This window comes from Brachyistius frenatus, unplaced genomic scaffold (assembly GCF_029030835.1).
Source record: "Brachyistius frenatus isolate BFR_SWC_R1_liver_20210118 unplaced genomic scaffold, ASM2903083v1 Contig_34, whole genome shotgun sequence".
Lineage (NCBI taxonomy): Eukaryota > Metazoa > Chordata > Actinopteri > Embiotocidae > Brachyistius > Brachyistius frenatus.
The window spans coordinates 3,658,568-3,675,853 of record NW_027210633.1 but is presented as its reverse complement, the minus strand read 5'-3'; the positions used below and the strand labels follow the sequence as shown (position 1 = coordinate 3,675,853).

The 17,286-nt window shown below is 41.6% G+C and overlaps 1 protein-coding gene across 2 annotated transcripts in view; it reads right to left on the bottom strand.

Moving 5' to 3' along the window:
- atp2a3 (ATPase sarcoplasmic/endoplasmic reticulum Ca2+ transporting 3) overlaps positions 1–16,680 on the bottom strand; it is a 42,622-nt gene extending 25,942 nt beyond the window's left edge. For both annotated transcript variants that reach the window (XM_069700731.1, XM_069700730.1), the window contains exons 1-3: positions 16,324–16,680; positions 4,226–4,243; positions 3,667–3,749 (exon numbers count right to left, since the gene is read on the bottom strand). In XM_069700731.1, the coding sequence (XP_069556832.1) occupies positions 3,667–3,749; positions 4,226–4,243; positions 16,324–16,441 (219 nt within the window). In that variant the 5' untranslated portion in view covers positions 16,442–16,680. The remainder of the gene's footprint in view (positions 1–3,666; positions 3,750–4,225; positions 4,244–16,323) is intronic.
- Between the last annotated feature and the right edge of the window lie 606 nt (positions 16,681–17,286).

The following is a 17,286-nucleotide window of genomic DNA, read 5'->3' as shown; positions in this document are numbered from 1 at the left end:
CATTTAAGCTTTTAATCCATTGGTTTACTGTTTGCTTATCATTTCACAAATTTTTCCATTAGCTTACCTTTGTCTATTCAACTATGCATTCCTTTTAGAGTACTATTTCTGCTTTTGGAAGATAATCGGAAACCTGCAGGACTTTTCTGCGGTACAGAAGCCTCTGGTTGGAATCTGCACTACAGTGACTGCAGTAATAACCTGACCTCCACAGCCAACAGCAGGTGATAAAGTGCAGCTGGGGCGAGTAGCGGTCCACTCAGTGTGCTCTATTCACAACCCAACACTCAAAAGAAAGGTTGGCAAATGGCAGGAAGGTCCGAGCCTGTTCTTCTGCAGTACATATCTGACATCCATGTTGTTTTTTTACAATAGCTGCAGGGATTCAAAAGAAATGTAATTAAGCCATGCAGTTCTAATCACACACACACACACACACACACACACACACACACACACACACACACACACACACACACACACACACACACACACACACACACACACACACACACACACACACACACACACACACAATGTTGGGTTGCCTAAAAGGACAATGGCAAAAAAAAAAAAAATTAAATGAAGTGAGGTCACTGGCCAAATTAAGACATTGGGATTATACTGAATGAACTGGACTCATTTAAAACAGGAAGCTTACGAAGCTCAGTTTAGATCCGGTGCAGCAAAACTTTTGGAAGGTTTTTGGAAGTCACACACAAATTGACATTTACATAAGGATTTTGTGAGATCCACTTCTTTTGGTGGTGCACAGTCATTTAGGATGATTCTGTAGATGACCGTGAGCAAAGAGTGCTAAAAATGACGTGACAGTTTAACAGCTAAATTAGTGAAGCTGATGTTTGTTTGACTGAAAACATTATACTTGTTTACGAGTAAGACAGAGACAAATATTTACTCACAAACACAGCTGGAATTATCACTTATGAAATGCATTAGCATTCATTTGTCATTATGTTTCTGGCCACTTGCTGAATGCAAGTCCAATTTCAGCTCTCCGTTTGCAGCTCCGTTTTTGTGCTCACAAACTTCTTAGAAAAACACGTGTTTCTGTAGCTGCTACATATTTTACCGTGTTCCCAAGCTAGTTGCTAACTTTATCCATCCATCATTTGGAGCTGAGCGGGTAGCATACAGTCGATTTTTTATTTTTTTTTATGGAAAACAAAACTGTCTGTTGTGGGTGAAAAATGGTTCTGATGAGAACAGTGAGAGTAAGTAAAAACAGAAACGTTGCAGGCTACGAAACCAAAACAATAAGCTGAAAGATGCTAAAAAGCTCAGAAGAACTTGCAGTCGGGTGATATTTCATTGCGAGTTTGTTGCTGCGAGCTACGACCCTTTTCAGTTCCAAGCAGTCATGCAATCAATTGTGCCTTTGCCACTTCTCCATAACTAGACATAGTTCGATAACAACTGAACACATGGATTCGACAAAGAATGCAGAGATGGTTATTACTTATTGTTATAATAAGCTACAAAGTTATTGTTAAAAGATAAAAACAGAAAATGATCTCTCCTGTTTCCACCATTTTGTTAATGGCAGATGGAATGAGACAAAATGACTGCACCACAAAAGCAGCAGAGAGGTGGATAAAGCATCTCTACTTTCCAGTGATCTGATGGGGCTTATGAAATGATAGAAGAATATATTCTCTTCAGAGTATTGAGCAGCAGAGTGAACGTCACGGCAGCCTGAGCCCGGTCGATAGCTCATCATTCACCATCATTTGGGACGGTAACTCTCCCTTCTGGCTGAGCCGAGATTGGAGGGCAACAATGGCAGCGCTCTCAGTAAAGGACGGTTCAAAAGACATGTTACACAAACAGCACACATTCAGGGAGCGGTTTGAATACCGAACTCCTACTTTCACACTGAGTCGGAGTTCAAATGGAGAGCAGAGTGGGGGTCTTTTGGTTTTTAGAATTTAAGGAGGGAATCTGGTGGAAGCTTAACTGCGTGCATTTATCAATCTGAGATCGAATTAAACTCAGTTTAAGGACCAGGTTTTCAAATCAAAGCCTCATCACCAAAATAAACCTCCTCTTATAGCTTTAAACATTGCACTCTTTACACCCCACATGCATAACTGAATGCAGAGACACATACTGACAGATGGCCCATTATATCTGAACGTCTCTAGTGTTTAGGAAACAAAGGCCTCAGCGAAATGGAAAAACAATGTATTATCTCAAATTGATCAGAAAACCATCTTTAGACTCATCGTTTGTAACTTCTTAAGTCCCTTTCTATAATATGTTAATCTCCCTTAATGTGGCTCAACCTTACGTAGTGAGGAAGTGCAATGATTTTCAGGTGGCTTATGTGGCTTTCTAATAATTCCCAACCAAAGAGTTGTATTGCTGAACACGTAGCTTCAGCTAAATTAAATTACTTTCATTTTCAAAAGACATACAGCAGTTGAAAATTTAAAAATAGACATTGAGGCACATTTAAGGATATAGCTCCCTGAACTGTTTGTGAATTAAATTCTCCATTTTTTTGCTGTAAATCTATTCACATATACAGAATATAGAGTTTCGTTACATCACCTAACCTGCCCTATTTGGCCTTAATATGAACAGATGAACTTCACTGTTGGTTCACGCAAAGGAAGCAGGAGAATCTAATAATCTTAATTTGAATATATTTAAAATAACAGCCAAATGAGTCCCGGTCAGGGTTTAACTTGAACTCCAGCTCACTCAGTTTTAGCCACTCCCAGATTATACTGGAAGAATACTAAACAGAGCCCAAATACAAAAGCTAAAAGGAAATAAAAAGGACTACACGAATATAATTCGTCTACAGGCAAGCTCAGAAATGTGTGTTATAAGAAAAACTGCTCTGGAGTGTGACATATTTTTGAATTCAAGTCAGATCAAGAAGTTAGGTCACAAGGAGTCTCGCTTTGGCTACTAAGCTGAAACCATTCCAGGCCACGATGACACTGTAAAGCATCAGGGTCTGTGCGGCAGTGGAACAGGGGCTTGTTCCACTATAAACACCCTTATTAAAAAGTGAGGGAAGCCGGATTTACATAAGGAAAAGGGAGCCAACTCTCCAGAGTCATGCAGTTACAGCCCACACTTGCACTCCGAGGCCCTGCACTGACACGAGGAACCGGTTCAGATATGTTATGTCATATACATTTTTAGAGCAGTTTTCCTACGGTCAGAAATAGAAACAGCAATTCCATCCAGAGACACCGGGGACGTGCTGTAATAAATGGAAAAAAGTTATTATGCAGTCAGGATTCCCCCCACTCTGACCTTCACCACCTCCCGACTGCAACCAGGGTCACAGTTAGAGGCGCCGCAGCAAAGGGAGTTTTGATTGATAGTTTAATTTCTACTTCGGCAGAAGCACTGTGTCTGTTATCCTCACTGAAACCATATCAACACTGGGTGGAAAAGCCTGTAAAGCACATGTTTCCACTTGAAAACAGACCTAAAACTGGGTTACGCAGAGTTCTAACAGGGGAATAAAGCTGCTGATGGCCAACAGAGAAGTCTATTAGGTGAATATTTCCAGACCATTGTCCAGTTAGGGTCTCGAATCCCAAAGGGGTTAATTTGAGAATAAAGATCAAAAACAAATATGATGAGAGCCACTGGCATCTGAATTATCTGGGCGGTACTTACGAAGGAGACACAGGCAGCTAGCAGCAGGATCCTGACCAGGAGGTCTTCAAACTGCTCCGCCACCAGCTCCCACAGGGATTTGCCTGAAATATGCAAATACACGTAACACACCTTTATCCATTACACTTGATCTACAGTTCAAGCCTTTCAGCGTAAAGGACTTAGAGTGTGTCCTCATGCTTAAGGGTGGATATGATCTACAAGATGTATTGACATTAGCTCTCCAATACAGATAAAGCAAGACTCATGCTGTGTTTACAGAAGAGTAGTGGTGTGTGTGTGTGTGTGTGTGTGTGTGTGTGTGTGTGTGTGTGTGTGTGTGTGTGTGTGTGTGTGTGTGTGTGTGTGTGTGTGTGTGTGTGTGTGTGTGTGTGTGTGTGTGTGTGTGTGTGTGTGTGTGTGTGTGTGTGTGTGTGTCTACGGGTGGAAAGGTGCTGTAGTGTACACGCCCAAAGTTTACCCCTCAGTCTACAGAGAAGAAAAGATCCAGGCTCAAGACACTAAAGTAAAGATAGTAAAGGGAGGAGAATCACAGCTCATTACAAAGATCAATATTTACCTTCTTCAGCCGGGAGCTCTGTGGATGTCATATCACGCAGGGCCGGAGAGAGTGGAGAGGTTGGAGTTGGAGGTGGGGGTGGGGGTGAGGGGTGAGAGGACAAAGACAAGGTTAGTTAATACATTTGATGAACTCAGCCTGACTCTGAGATGCGCAGACACGTACGGACGGCTCTGCAGAATTGTTCCGCTTGGTTATGATGATTAAATGCTGCATGCAGGGAGCATCGCAGCAACACGGATGTTTTTCCAAGTTGAGCATTACTGTCTGCAGTCACATTGTTACAAACTCTAAGGTATGCTATGGACTCTCAACTGTGGATGCTTACAAGTCTCCATTATCAACTGCACAAGCAACTCTCAGAAAACAATACAGACATTGTAATGAACGTCTTCATGAACCTTTGTATGATTGCTCATCTTGGACTGGTAAACTGACATCACTGATGGGAGTCAATGCACCAGATGGAGTGTGTCATCTCATAGAATGAATATCTTTTTATGAATTCATATTTCCCTGTAACAAATTCCAATTGCAACAAAATCTTGAAAATCTCAGGCTGCAACTAACACGTATTTTCATCATCAATTTATGTGTCCTTAGATTAATAATTGGGTCCATAAAATATCTATAAATAGTTTTTAAAATGTTCAACATATATTTTCAAAGGACAAGCTGGCCACTTCCGATTGTGTTTTGGTCTGTTTGTCAGACAAAACAACCAAAGATTTAAGACATATTTAAATTTGAGAGAGCTCAGACCTCGTATTATTCAGTTTAACTTTAAAAGAAACCGCTACTGGTTATAAACAGGTTCTGCCAGTACTTACTGTGTATTCGCGCAGCTGGTAATTTGGAAAATTACCATTTGAGAGCGTTCACAAACAGACAACATGGCCGCTCCCAAAAACTCTGCTCTATATTTGCCGTCAGAAAACAGAAAAGTGACATCCAACCTTGTTATCATCAATAAACCAACCAATCAATAAAATTTGTACACTACATTTCTCTTTCTTTTTATGTTCTGTTAGCAAACTAAGATAGGCTAGACTAACCAAGTCTGTCCATTTCACCTTTATGATTTTCCTTTTTGCTGCCACATCAGGTGACATCAAGCCTCCCTCTCTCTCAGTGGAGTATTCCCAGTTTGACATACATGCTGCTCATGAACGCACCATCAAATTAATTGTTTCGTATGGAATATACTCTCTTCACTCAAAAAGGTCACTACCTATAAAAGGTGTACATTCCTAAACTATCTTAGTCAAGTTGCAAAAGTTTTGATTAAACATTTTTTGCCAAGAATTTTTTTTTTTAGCAGTCACTAGCTCCAACCTCTCAAATGTGAGAATTTTGTATTTTTTCTGCTTAAATCACCGCAGAACATTTTGGAGTGACTGAGGAATATTATTTTTACTTCCCAACCTTTGTCACTTCATTTACAGTTAAATGAAAAAATATTTCAAAGATTAAAAAAAATAAGGAAAATAATCAATGGTTGGAGCTTTATCTGAAATGACTTTCAAAATAAAAGGTAAGCTTTAAATGCTTGTCCAGGCTACACTTTTTCTTAATCAGTTGATGTCATTGACATTCATGGTGCAGCCTGAGCCTGGACACTTAGTTTTATTAGTGTCAGCAGTCAGTCTACGCAACCTCCTGAGATCAAAAACAAACCCATGAATCCAAACATGCTGCTCTTTTTTTCCACATCATCGTCTCATTTTTTTATCCGTGTTTAAATGGAAAAGTAGAATTTTGACTTTATTTATTTAATTTTTTGGCACTCTGAGACAAGGTAAGCATCTTATCCACCCTGATTTAAACAAGAGAACACAACACCCACCACATGTATGAGTCACTGGTCTGAGCAGAAAACACATCCTTCATGTTCTAAAAATGTTCCAATTGACAAGTACTGTTTATCAGTGTCACCACAATGACACAGACAGGCTTAGTCACTGAATTTGTCAGGTCCTCATCCAGTCCTAGCAAAGGTATGACTGAACAGGTCCACTGTAACAAACAACATCCATCACATGTGAAAAACTTAAGTTGATAACATCAATCTGATTGATTTTTTTTTTCTGCATCTGTCTGAGATTAAAGTCAAAGTTTTTCATGATCTTTTTTTTTCCGGAAAAGTGGGTTTAAGAGTCTCAACCACAGAATAATACCTCAATAACATCTACAAGAAATGCTTATTATATATGGAGTGAGTAAAAGTTTCAATTACAGCGTTCACTACAGAATGATTTAGGAAAAAGATGCTATATTTAGAAGGCAGTGGGCAGCAACCCTAAATGACAGCAGGATTGTGCTGTGAGCAGTGGAAACCTCCTGTTCCTCTGCATGTTTTGACCACACAGCAACAGAGTCTCAAAGAAAGAGTAAGGGCCATGATGGGAGCCCACAGCCTCCTTCCAAAAACAAAAGTGCATGGCAGAAAGAAATTGTACTTGATTTCTTGAATATATAATTTAATATATAAGGTGTTTCTCTCGGTGGTCAAGAGACATCAAAAGCAATCTGGTAATTTTTTTCAGGTTTGCCCAATAAGATCTCAGGTGGAATAACTTTTTTAATTTGGTTTGTAATAAACACTTTTTTGCAGTCCATATGTGTAAGAACACAGATGTAGTTACATAGGCTGTAAAGTCTATGTCTGCTGAACATTACTAGTTCTGCACAATCTATTAAAAAGCAGCCTTCCTGGGGAGACTGAGCCTTACGCAGAGGTCATCTCTCTGCTCCACAGAAGACCCTCCTCTGCCTGTGTAATAATAGCTGATGAGTCACTGTGAATAGCTTTTCTTGCTGTCTGGAGAGTTTTCAGAGTTCAGCTTGGACAAGGTTGAACTCTTGGGGGACTTTTGGCTGCATTCTGCCAGCAGCAGCAGAAATGTGGAGAAGTGGGTTCTGGGTTCTGCTGTTTTCCACGGTCCACCAGTCTGACATAAGCCTGTTTCCCCATTACTGTGCCTCCCCGGTTGTATAATGTTTTTATGGCAGACAGGCTGGCTGCAACTCAAGTGCTGGAGACAAAGACCTACTGACTGAAAGGACAAGACAGACTGGAGGGTGAAGGGGGGGGTGTTACAGAAAGGGAAAGAGCTGGAGGTGTTGAATGGGGTTCCCCGGCTTCCCTCTGCCAAGGATTCCCTCCCAGTCATCTGGGCTGTGTCAACCCCAGGCTTGCCCAGGCACATTCCTGAACACTGACTTCACCTCCCTCCCACCTCCCTCCCTCCTTCCCTCTCCTCTCTCTCTCATGTCCCCACAGAACCTCCCGCCTCCTCCTCCCTCCCAGCCGACCCAGACAATGAATAAAAGAGGCTGTTTACACTCAGCAGAAAAATCAAGCAGCTCTGAGCAGAGGGGAGACACTTCCTGAAGACAGTTGCCAACAACAGCAACAGCGTTTCTGCATCCAGAGTCAAGAAGCAAAGCAGGAAACTGCCCATCAATCAATCCACACTGCAAACAATCTCCCGATAAAGCACCTCTCAGTGCCAGCTCCTCTTTCTCTTCTGGTCTACTCTGACTGAGTCCATCAAGGAATTACAGCCCCAGTTAGTGGGACCCCCAGTAAAACATCACATGTGACTGTGGTTTAACTGTATTAAGGAGCTGGAGTTCAGGCCGTCTTGTGAAAACTACAAAAAACAAGAACGTTTTTCAGCAGTTACCATGGCGACTTGGCTCATGAAGGCTGCTTGGAAATAAGCGTTTCACAAGGTAATGTTCCAGTGTCCGTCAAAATTTACCAAGAATAACTGTTATACAATCAGCAGGGCCTTGATGCAGCACACTCTTGACTGCAGGCACCAAAAACTCCACACATTCAGATGTAGATAAGCTCCTTTGTGGCTTCTGCAGGCTGCTAACACACAATTTGCAGGAGTGGTCCTATGCAGACAAGCAGACACGCCTCCAAATAAGCAGCTCACAGTCAGCCAGCTGGTTGAGTGTGAGCAGGTCTGTGTCTGACTCCACTGACTCCAGGATCCTGCTCCATCCACTAACCAGGAGAATGTAAAACAGGCCTATAAATACCATGATGGTAACCCCTAATGATAGCTTCCTATATCCACTCCATCTCCTAATGCATTCTCCCACCGGAAAAGGTCGGGGAATGCATTAACCACATCAAATGTGAATGATAAATGCATGCGCCTCATTGTCCACCCTAACATTATTATCTCTGCTGCACAGCATGGCAGGTAACTGCAGAAGAGACCTTGTCTGTCGCAGGCAGACAAAGTCAGTGTGTCCTTCATTTACATAAATATCAGAGGGGCTCTCTTCTCCGAGGAAGTCAAACAGTCCATGGCAAGTGGGCGAGTGTCAGCAGCTATCTTTAGGCGCTCTGCAGACCTCTGAGAAACAACCCATGAGAGCCAAACGAGGGCAGTCGTACCGAGTTCACAATCATTCCTCTGCAGCATAATGAAACAAGGGCATGAAGCCGTCACATGCAGCGACTCTTCAGTCATTAAAGAAGTCCGTCATATCGGATGAAAGCTGCACTGCTCAAACAAAACAAGACTAATGCTGTGTCCCAAATTACGTGTGGAAAAATGCGGTGCACTGTTCGTACCTCAATGGTATACTCATGACTGTGATGGAAAACTGGGCATTTTTCACCATCAACGGTGGCCATCATGGCTACGTAGTGTTAAGAAAGGGACCAAAAAGCTACAGTATTTCCAATCAGTAGCAGCCGAGGAAGCTGCCACTATTATACAATACAATACTATACAAATATAACTTGTGCACGTCCACAAAAAAAGTGTATATTTTGCACGAAGCACCTCCATACTATTGTTGGATAGAAACCATTAGCATGTTAATTGTGTGTGTGCATGAAAGAGAGAGCATGAAAAGAGCCGGCAGATATGTTGGTGGGTGATGCATTCAAATTTGATGGTTATTTCCAGATATTGCAGAACGGCAGTGTGCGAATTGAGACAATACAACACTGTCAAGAGTACATAACAGAAACATGCGATATGACACATGTACAGACACAATGATTGCCTGAGCTAAGTGCTAAAATTAGCATGCTCCCAATGCACAAAATTACAATGCTGATTTTTTTCCAGGTCTAATGTTTACCTTACTTTATAATACTAACAAATATGAATTAGCTCTTAACACAAACTAATGCTCATAGAAATTCCACTGGATTTATAGGGATCAAGTCATAAACCAAACTGTTGGACTGACGAAAATGTTGAACTTGGTGTTCGATGAAAAGTCAGCGGATCTCTGATGTGATTACAGCTTATTTTGAAGGAGCATGAAAATGTTTACCAAACGTTTGTGTCAATCCTCCCAGTACATGTTGAGATTTCACTGGTTTAGTAAAACATTTGATCTCGGTGGCGCTAAAAGATGAATCCCTACATTCCTTCAGATTCATCCATCAGTGAACATGAATGTCTGATAAAAGTTTTACAGTAATCCAGTTGTTTAATACATTTCAGTCTGTATTTCAGGACGACCCGACGGACCATTGCCATTCCTGCAGCTGTGCTTTCAGCAGGGACAAAAACACTTTAAGGAGATATTACCAATCACAACTAAGGAACAGTTAATACGTTTTTTTAATGGTTGAGAGCAATTACAATTATATTAGTCAGTATTTTATATTTGTAAGTGTCACTGAAAGCCCAGTAGAGTTTAGAACCAGCTATTATTTATGATGAGAAATATTTATAATGTATTATAAAATATTCTGACATATTTTTTGTTTTTGTAACTATTTTGAAATACTAACTCAAAGTTTTTTGAAGCACCAAACCATAAAGTGTCAAATGAAACGTAAAAGGTTACTATTAATTTTAGTCCACAGTAGATTTTCCACAAAGACTGAATGAGACTCGATCTGCAGGAACATTTTCCCAACTAACAAAGGTTTAAAACCTGCTGACACATCCAGACGGACACTCTGAAAGGACTTTAATAGTCCACAAAGGAAGGAAATAATGGGTTCATTTCTGTGAGAGGTGAATCACATTAACATGCACAGCAGGAAAAAGTACACTGGTGGAAAAGAAGTAAGACGTCCTGCTCAATAAAATTAATATCATTTCAGTCGCTACATCTGATTTACTGATTCAGCTTGTAATTCTCCTCACGTCGGGACACAGAAAACATCAGCTGTCAAAGTTGCACTGAAAGAACTTCTTTTGTGAAGCTCATCCATGAAAGACTGTCATGTCAGACGAAGAGAATTCATATCAAAGTAGAGATTTTTATCTTTTTTAGCCGATTAAGATAGCAAATGACACAAGACTCAGTTCAGTGGCTGCAGCAGCTGTTGATTGGCCGGACTGTCTGTGACGTCATCAAGCTGTGGTCAGGGAAAAAGAGACTAGGTTTTTCCTTTGGTTGTTGCACAGGATAGTGCATACTGAAATCAAACTGCAGCATCACTCATATTTGACCTGTGAGTGTATCTGGGACAGCTACACAAGCATGTGAGTGGCCTGTATATTCTGCTTTCATATTTTTAGGAACTTCACAAACAACAAATGGTTTGGTCAAACGGATTAGAAAATGCACACCCCATAAATTCTGAAACGACATCTACATTTATGCATTTACTGTCCATACACACATGTTGCTCAGCCTGCATTCGATTCAGGTTTAAATAAACACTCTGAAACACATAAAAAGACAGTCCTGCCCCACATTTTAAAACTCTCTGTGATCAGCTCTGCTAACCAGTTACAGAGGAAATAGAAAAAGGGCCTGTCAACAGAACAGGACATGCATGAGATGATTAGCACACAGCTGATATCTTGTCTGGGCTCAAAGCTTCCTCTTTAAGGTCACAGCTGTGTAAGGAACCATTTTTTTAACATCTCAACAGGGCAGGAGGATGGCACCCAGCCACCCAGTAGCCAACTGGAGAAGCTGAATGCTGTAAAAAAAAAAATTAAAAAAAAAAAAAAAAAAAGTCTGTAATCCCCCTAAAGGCAGACTGAAATATCTGTGTTAACACCAGGCTATTTATGAGGATTATTCTAGGTTTAGAAACCAGAGCGACACTTTTATCCAATCAAATGCCTGGTGCAGTACAACTTCATTGATCTAATCAGTGAAGAAACACAGGCTGATCTAAGTCGTGAACAATTTAAACTAGCTACAGCTAAAAAAAATGCATACACACAGACAGTAGAGATGTATATTACTGTAAATGATAATGTGACACAACCTAAACGCCCCCTTTGATTTGCCATAATAATATTAATTGTAATGATATTCTACATTTTCAACAAACCTATAAAAAAAAAGTCTAACATCAACATTGACTTAATCCTACAGATAGATTTTGTTTGTGAAGCTAACACCTGATATATCTTATTCTCAATTGTTTTCCAAAATGACAATAAAACATACAAACAGCAACAAAAATCCCACATCTGTTAGCCACATTGGTTCACTGGTCGATATATTCCATCATGATGACAAGCCTGCGTCTTGTTGTTTATTTTCAGACCATAAATCGTGCCATACAACTACTACTACTACTACTACTATTTACCACCACAGCACCAAATCTTCAGCTGGAAATAAATCCCACAAAATGCACGTGTTAACGTGTCACATCTGCTAAAAAACACAGTGCGCAATTCTTCTAGGAAATGAATTATCCTTCAAGAAATAAAGTGCATATTTGTGACAGTTTTTGCAAAGTAAGATATCCACTTGGCTGTTGGCTCAGGGCTTTGTCTTTTCATTGGATTTTTTTAGCAACAATTTTACCCTTTAAAAATCAGTTTTATCTTAAAATATAGATTCATAGTGAATTTTATTTTTATTTACTACAGGGTAGTGTCACTACACTTAAACTCAATGAATAAAATGCACTAAGCAGCGTGTCATAATGGACTATGTGACTGAAAAGGTGGAAAAAGTATATTTAGCCATCATATCCAAATACCTAACTCTTGTAGTATTGACTTACTTTTCCAGGAACCAATGATCTGCACTCTTTATTTTACATTCAGCTCATTAGACGGCACAGACAGGCCTCTATCTCGCTCTAAATGCTATTTGATGACCTTTGTGGTATACACCTTGATGGTATACCCCGTTATGGTACACCTTGAAGGCAGACACATGATGTGCAGCACACACTCCTTGAAACACAAACACCTTAAAGCACACGTCTTCTCGGTGGACCAAACTGTGCTGCTGCAGAGCATCCGGGCAGCACGCTCGAGCCCGCCGACTCAACATCATCTTAACATCAGGGCATGATGATGACTGACAAATGCAGAGGTGGGAGGGAAGGAGGCAGAAGACAAGTGACAAGCTCGAACAGGATCGCAGCTACTTTGAAGGCAGCCGGGCAGGCACACACAGAGCCCACTAGAACAGGGAAGTGACTCAACACTCCAAGGACTTTAAATGACTTCCTTCTACGACTTAACTCTCCTTTCTCAGCCCACATAACGCCAATACCGTTACCACAGCTTAACTGTCAACGGGACAATTTTCAGTAAGGTGGGAGCCGGCAGCCCCTGATTGAGTAGCGAGCTGCAATGTGCAGTCATGAGTGAATCGGTGTGAAGGAGGAGGAGCAGGAAACAGCACAACTTCTCTCGTATTTCAAATGAAGGAGCGAGTAAGTCAGGCCGCTTTCATGTCGAAACTACCCTGTAAGTAAGATCCCATCAGAGGAAGTTGTAACTATCAGTTGTGGCAGAAAACGGAGTGGAAAAAGTGTTGCAACATTTACTAATTTGACAAAGATGGCATCCCCTAATGATCACAAACACCGCAGTCTGGTACCTTTGGGATTGCATCAATGACAGAAAACAAACATCTTTTAGGTGCAAGAGGTTTATTGTATTTCCACTTTTGAAAAGCATGTGCACAGGTCTCATCATGGGATCAACGAAAAGAGCTAAAATAAACAGAGGCTCAGTAGAGTTTGGGGGAGATGAACAGGCTGATTGGTTGGAAAGCATGATTACCTGGCTGAGAGTCATCGTATCTAACATTGGACACTGTATCATGATGGTGTAATGACATTACCAGTACGTTGTTTAACCTGAATAGGTTGCGCAACTCTCTGTGAAGGAGTGTCAAGGAACATGTTTACAACCCAGACTAAATGTAAAGGCTGTCCAGCTGTGCAGAGTAATTTAAAAGAAAGTAAAAAAGTGATTTATTTAACATGCTTTGTTTAAAAATGCTTCTTAGTTCAATTATATTCTAACATTTTAAAGTCTGAAGCCATGATGGATGAAGTTCTCTTTGGAAATTCTCTTAAATGTTAGAAAAGAAGACTAATCAATAAATTAAAGTCTTCAGTGATAAAGGTCATCTTCCCTCGACACTTCTTCCCCCGAGTGTCAGTTCTTCTGAAAACTGCTGTCAAGAGGCCCCCCCCATGAAAAAACAACAACAACAACAACAAAAAAAGGTTGATTGCTCATGGGAACAATATGCCCTTTTACTGACACTTTCTAAAAAACGAATGCCGTGCACCTTTGAAAACGAGGTTGCGAGTGCACAGGACACAATCATCAGGCACCACAAGCCATAACAGCACAAACCCTCTTTGTGCACCCACACATACACACAGAGGGCGAAAGTGTGTGCGTGTGCGTGTGTGTGTGCATGTATGACTTCCTCTTGCCTCTACTTCATCAGAACCAACTATTTCAAAATGAAAGTGATAAACCGTCTTGTAAACTGAGGTGCTTGTATAGTTCTCTACAGTAAATTATGTGGATGTCTTCAGTGTGTGTGTGTGTGTGTGTGTGTGTGTGTGTGTGTGAGTGAAGTTTGAAATGACCGAGCTGCTCGTAGATCATAAATGGAAGGTGTGAATAAAAGGCCAGCCCCTTTCTCTCTTCTTTTTCTTTCTTCAGCACTGACTGCATTGTAGAAAAGCCCACCCAGATGTGGTGGATAAGCTAAACTTCCAAAGAAGAGAGGGTCAGAAACTCTGGTGCTGCTCAGGAGGGTTTCTCTGTCACAGCACATACACATACAAATTACTCCCCTGTCTTTACATACAGTGACCAAAACATCATAAAAAGACAAATAAATACCAAAAAAGGTCAAAGTAATCATTTGAATCCTTTCCTCCTAATTAAACAAATAAATGGATAGTACAGTTTGAGTGGATGTTGCCATCTGTACCGTGAAACAATCAGATAACCAGGCCAAAACATGTAACCTCACAGAGGATTCACATCATTTTTTTACTTATAAATGATCTGTATAGTAAATCAGATGACACACTCTGGTCATGTTTTAAATCGAAGGGACGGCTAACAGCTAGCAGACAGTTCTCTGATGTTTCCGAGGTTAAACTCCCTCATCCATCCCAGAGATCGAGAGGCGGAGCGAGTGTGTAAAACCTCTCCAGGCCCACGGAGGAGTCAAACATGTCACACCATCTTCCCAGCATGGCCGTGCCTCCTCATGCAGACACTTGGAGCAGCACTTAGTGTAATTTTAACCTCCTGTTTGCCTACTCGTGTCTAAACTGAGACGAACGCTGAGCAGAGTGGAGACCTCGCATGAGGACATGTTTTGGGTTAATGATCCTGCTGATAATGAGATCCTGCTAACCAGTCAGTGCACACATGTCAATGGGAGAGAGGTAACCATACCATCCTCAAACCTCTTTGAACGGGTGCTCGCTGGAACAAAACAGCAAGGCTCCGATGGAGTCCTTGCTTCGTTTGCAAAATCTGTAATTTGTGAGCAGAGGAAGGAGCCATTTCACAGCTAAATGTAAACGTAACAGTTACTCTGCAACTGTAAACTAACTACAGCCACTCTGATGCAGTTTTTTTATTTTTTTTTTATTTTAATTTTTTTAACATGTTTGACTCATGGAGACCCCTGAACAGTTAGACCCAAATGAGGAAGCGGGTATCCCCCCCACCCTTCAGTTTTTATCTGTAACGTGCTCACACAAGGCAGGAAGTTCACAGCTAAAAGCAAAGAGATCTTATCTGTGGCAAGACGTTGCTTTTTTTCCATGAAGTCATCACAAGCCCCTGGGTAGAGTGGCTGGCTGCAACAAAAGGGCCACTGTTTGACTGGCACAATGTGCTGCTCTGCTCCACAGCTTGGCCGCACATGCAAATGACAGGCCAGGAGGGAAAGGTGTGCTGATGTCAGGTCCGAGCTCGGCACAAAAGTGCCCGTCAAGCACAAGTATGTGTAGATAGGTAAAAGATGATGGAGACTTTGGTGTGTGTGTGTGTGTGTGTGTGTGTGTGTGTGTGTGTGTGTGTGTGTGTGTGTGTGTGTGTTTGCGTGTGTGTGGAGAGTCCACACTGCTCAAAAGAAGCTATATATTCATATTAATTCGTGTTTTGAAAGCCAACACCAGATTCTCTGTGATCTTTATCACCCTACAATCGTCCATTTGAAATCTTTTTCCTTTTGCTATCTTGTAATTTGAACTATAAAGTAAGGCCATGTGAGGAACAACTGTTGAAAGTGAAAACAGGTTGTTCAAGATTTTGTTTCATTATGTACATCTTCTTCCTCCTCAGCAGCCTGAGCCTCCCTGCTCTGCACTTCCTGATCCCTGCATGACAGCCAGGGATGTGTGTCCTCACACACACCCAACTGCACACACCGAGTCAAGACACAAAGTCGGGGAGGGTTGGTTTTCGATGAGATATAAGCTCTTTTTGGGGTTTTCTTTTGGAACTGCTGTCGCAGCCGTTTGACTTTACTTTCAAACGCGACCTGACATGAGGCGACCTCGTGGGACAAACTGAATTTAAAAAGTAGCTGCATCAGCACTTGATCAGTGTTAAAGGAATTGATTTGGATTGCTCCTTCCCTCTCCAGATGTAGTAACTTTAAGCAGTGTGATGTGGCTGCATGATTTCAACACAGGAATGTGTCTCACTGAATGTGCCACTTCCATTTCCACTGACTGTGCGCCACAGGGAATATGATTGTTTTTTACGCGCACGATCTGCCTCAGCTTGAAATATAACGGCAGTGGAGGGATTTCCTGGCAAATGAATCGATACAGGCTCCAACACGCAGCACCTGAACTAAAATAAAGAGGGGGAATAATTTATAAAACTACTCACCGTTCGGTCCATATTTCTCCAAATTGACTTTGACCTGTTCCACAGTCAGCCCAGTGTTTTCGTTCACACCGAAGTTGTCTAAAACTTCAGTCGCCGATTTAGTGTGAGCATTTTCCATCTTGGTGGACTGGGCTTAGATGATCAGATCAAAATGCATGTAGTAGAGTAACATCTATTGTGGCAAGTGTGGGGAGTGAAACAGCAGTAATTTCCACCGATGGACGTTCACGCGCTCGGTCTGCTCTGTCACCTGTCCCCCCTGAAGAAAACCTCCGGATCCGCAGTTCAGGCGCTGTCGTCGCTCGGTTGATCGACTGCCGCTGCTACTTCATCTCCATCTGAAGGTGTGCTGTGTCTGTGCCGGCGCGGACCGCCTCTTCGCTGTTGAGCACTCCCTTCTGCGCTCCCATTGGCTGCGCGTACCTGAGCGCACGGTCCCGCTCCCGCTGCCTCATGCAGCCACTTCAGACATCTTCCGCAAAAACAGGATACGTGAAGCGTAACGTGTGCTGCAGGTGAGCAGCTTGTACGTGTACTGTCATGTTTATTTCTCCTTATAGGAAATGTATCCTTAAACACAGCCAGCTGCACATCAGCGCACTGGGGGACGAAGTGGGTCGTTCAAGGACACCATTAAAACTGTGGTTTTAAAGAACTAAGCACACAAGACTGCTGCTGCTTATGTGAGACCAGCGTATATAAAGAGTGCAAGTTGCATGTAATGGACACAAAAACGTGAATAGAGTCAGTGGTGGAAAGAAACTGGAGCAGTCCTACTGTGTTAAACTACAGTTGAGGCTGCAGTGGAGACTACTTGTACTGTACTTGAGTATTCCCATTTGATGCTACTTTATGCTTCCACTTCACTATATTCCAGAGGGAAATGTATTTTCTACTACACTACATTTATCTAGCAGCTTCAGTCACTTTTAAGATGAAGATTTGACACAATAGATGAGTGAA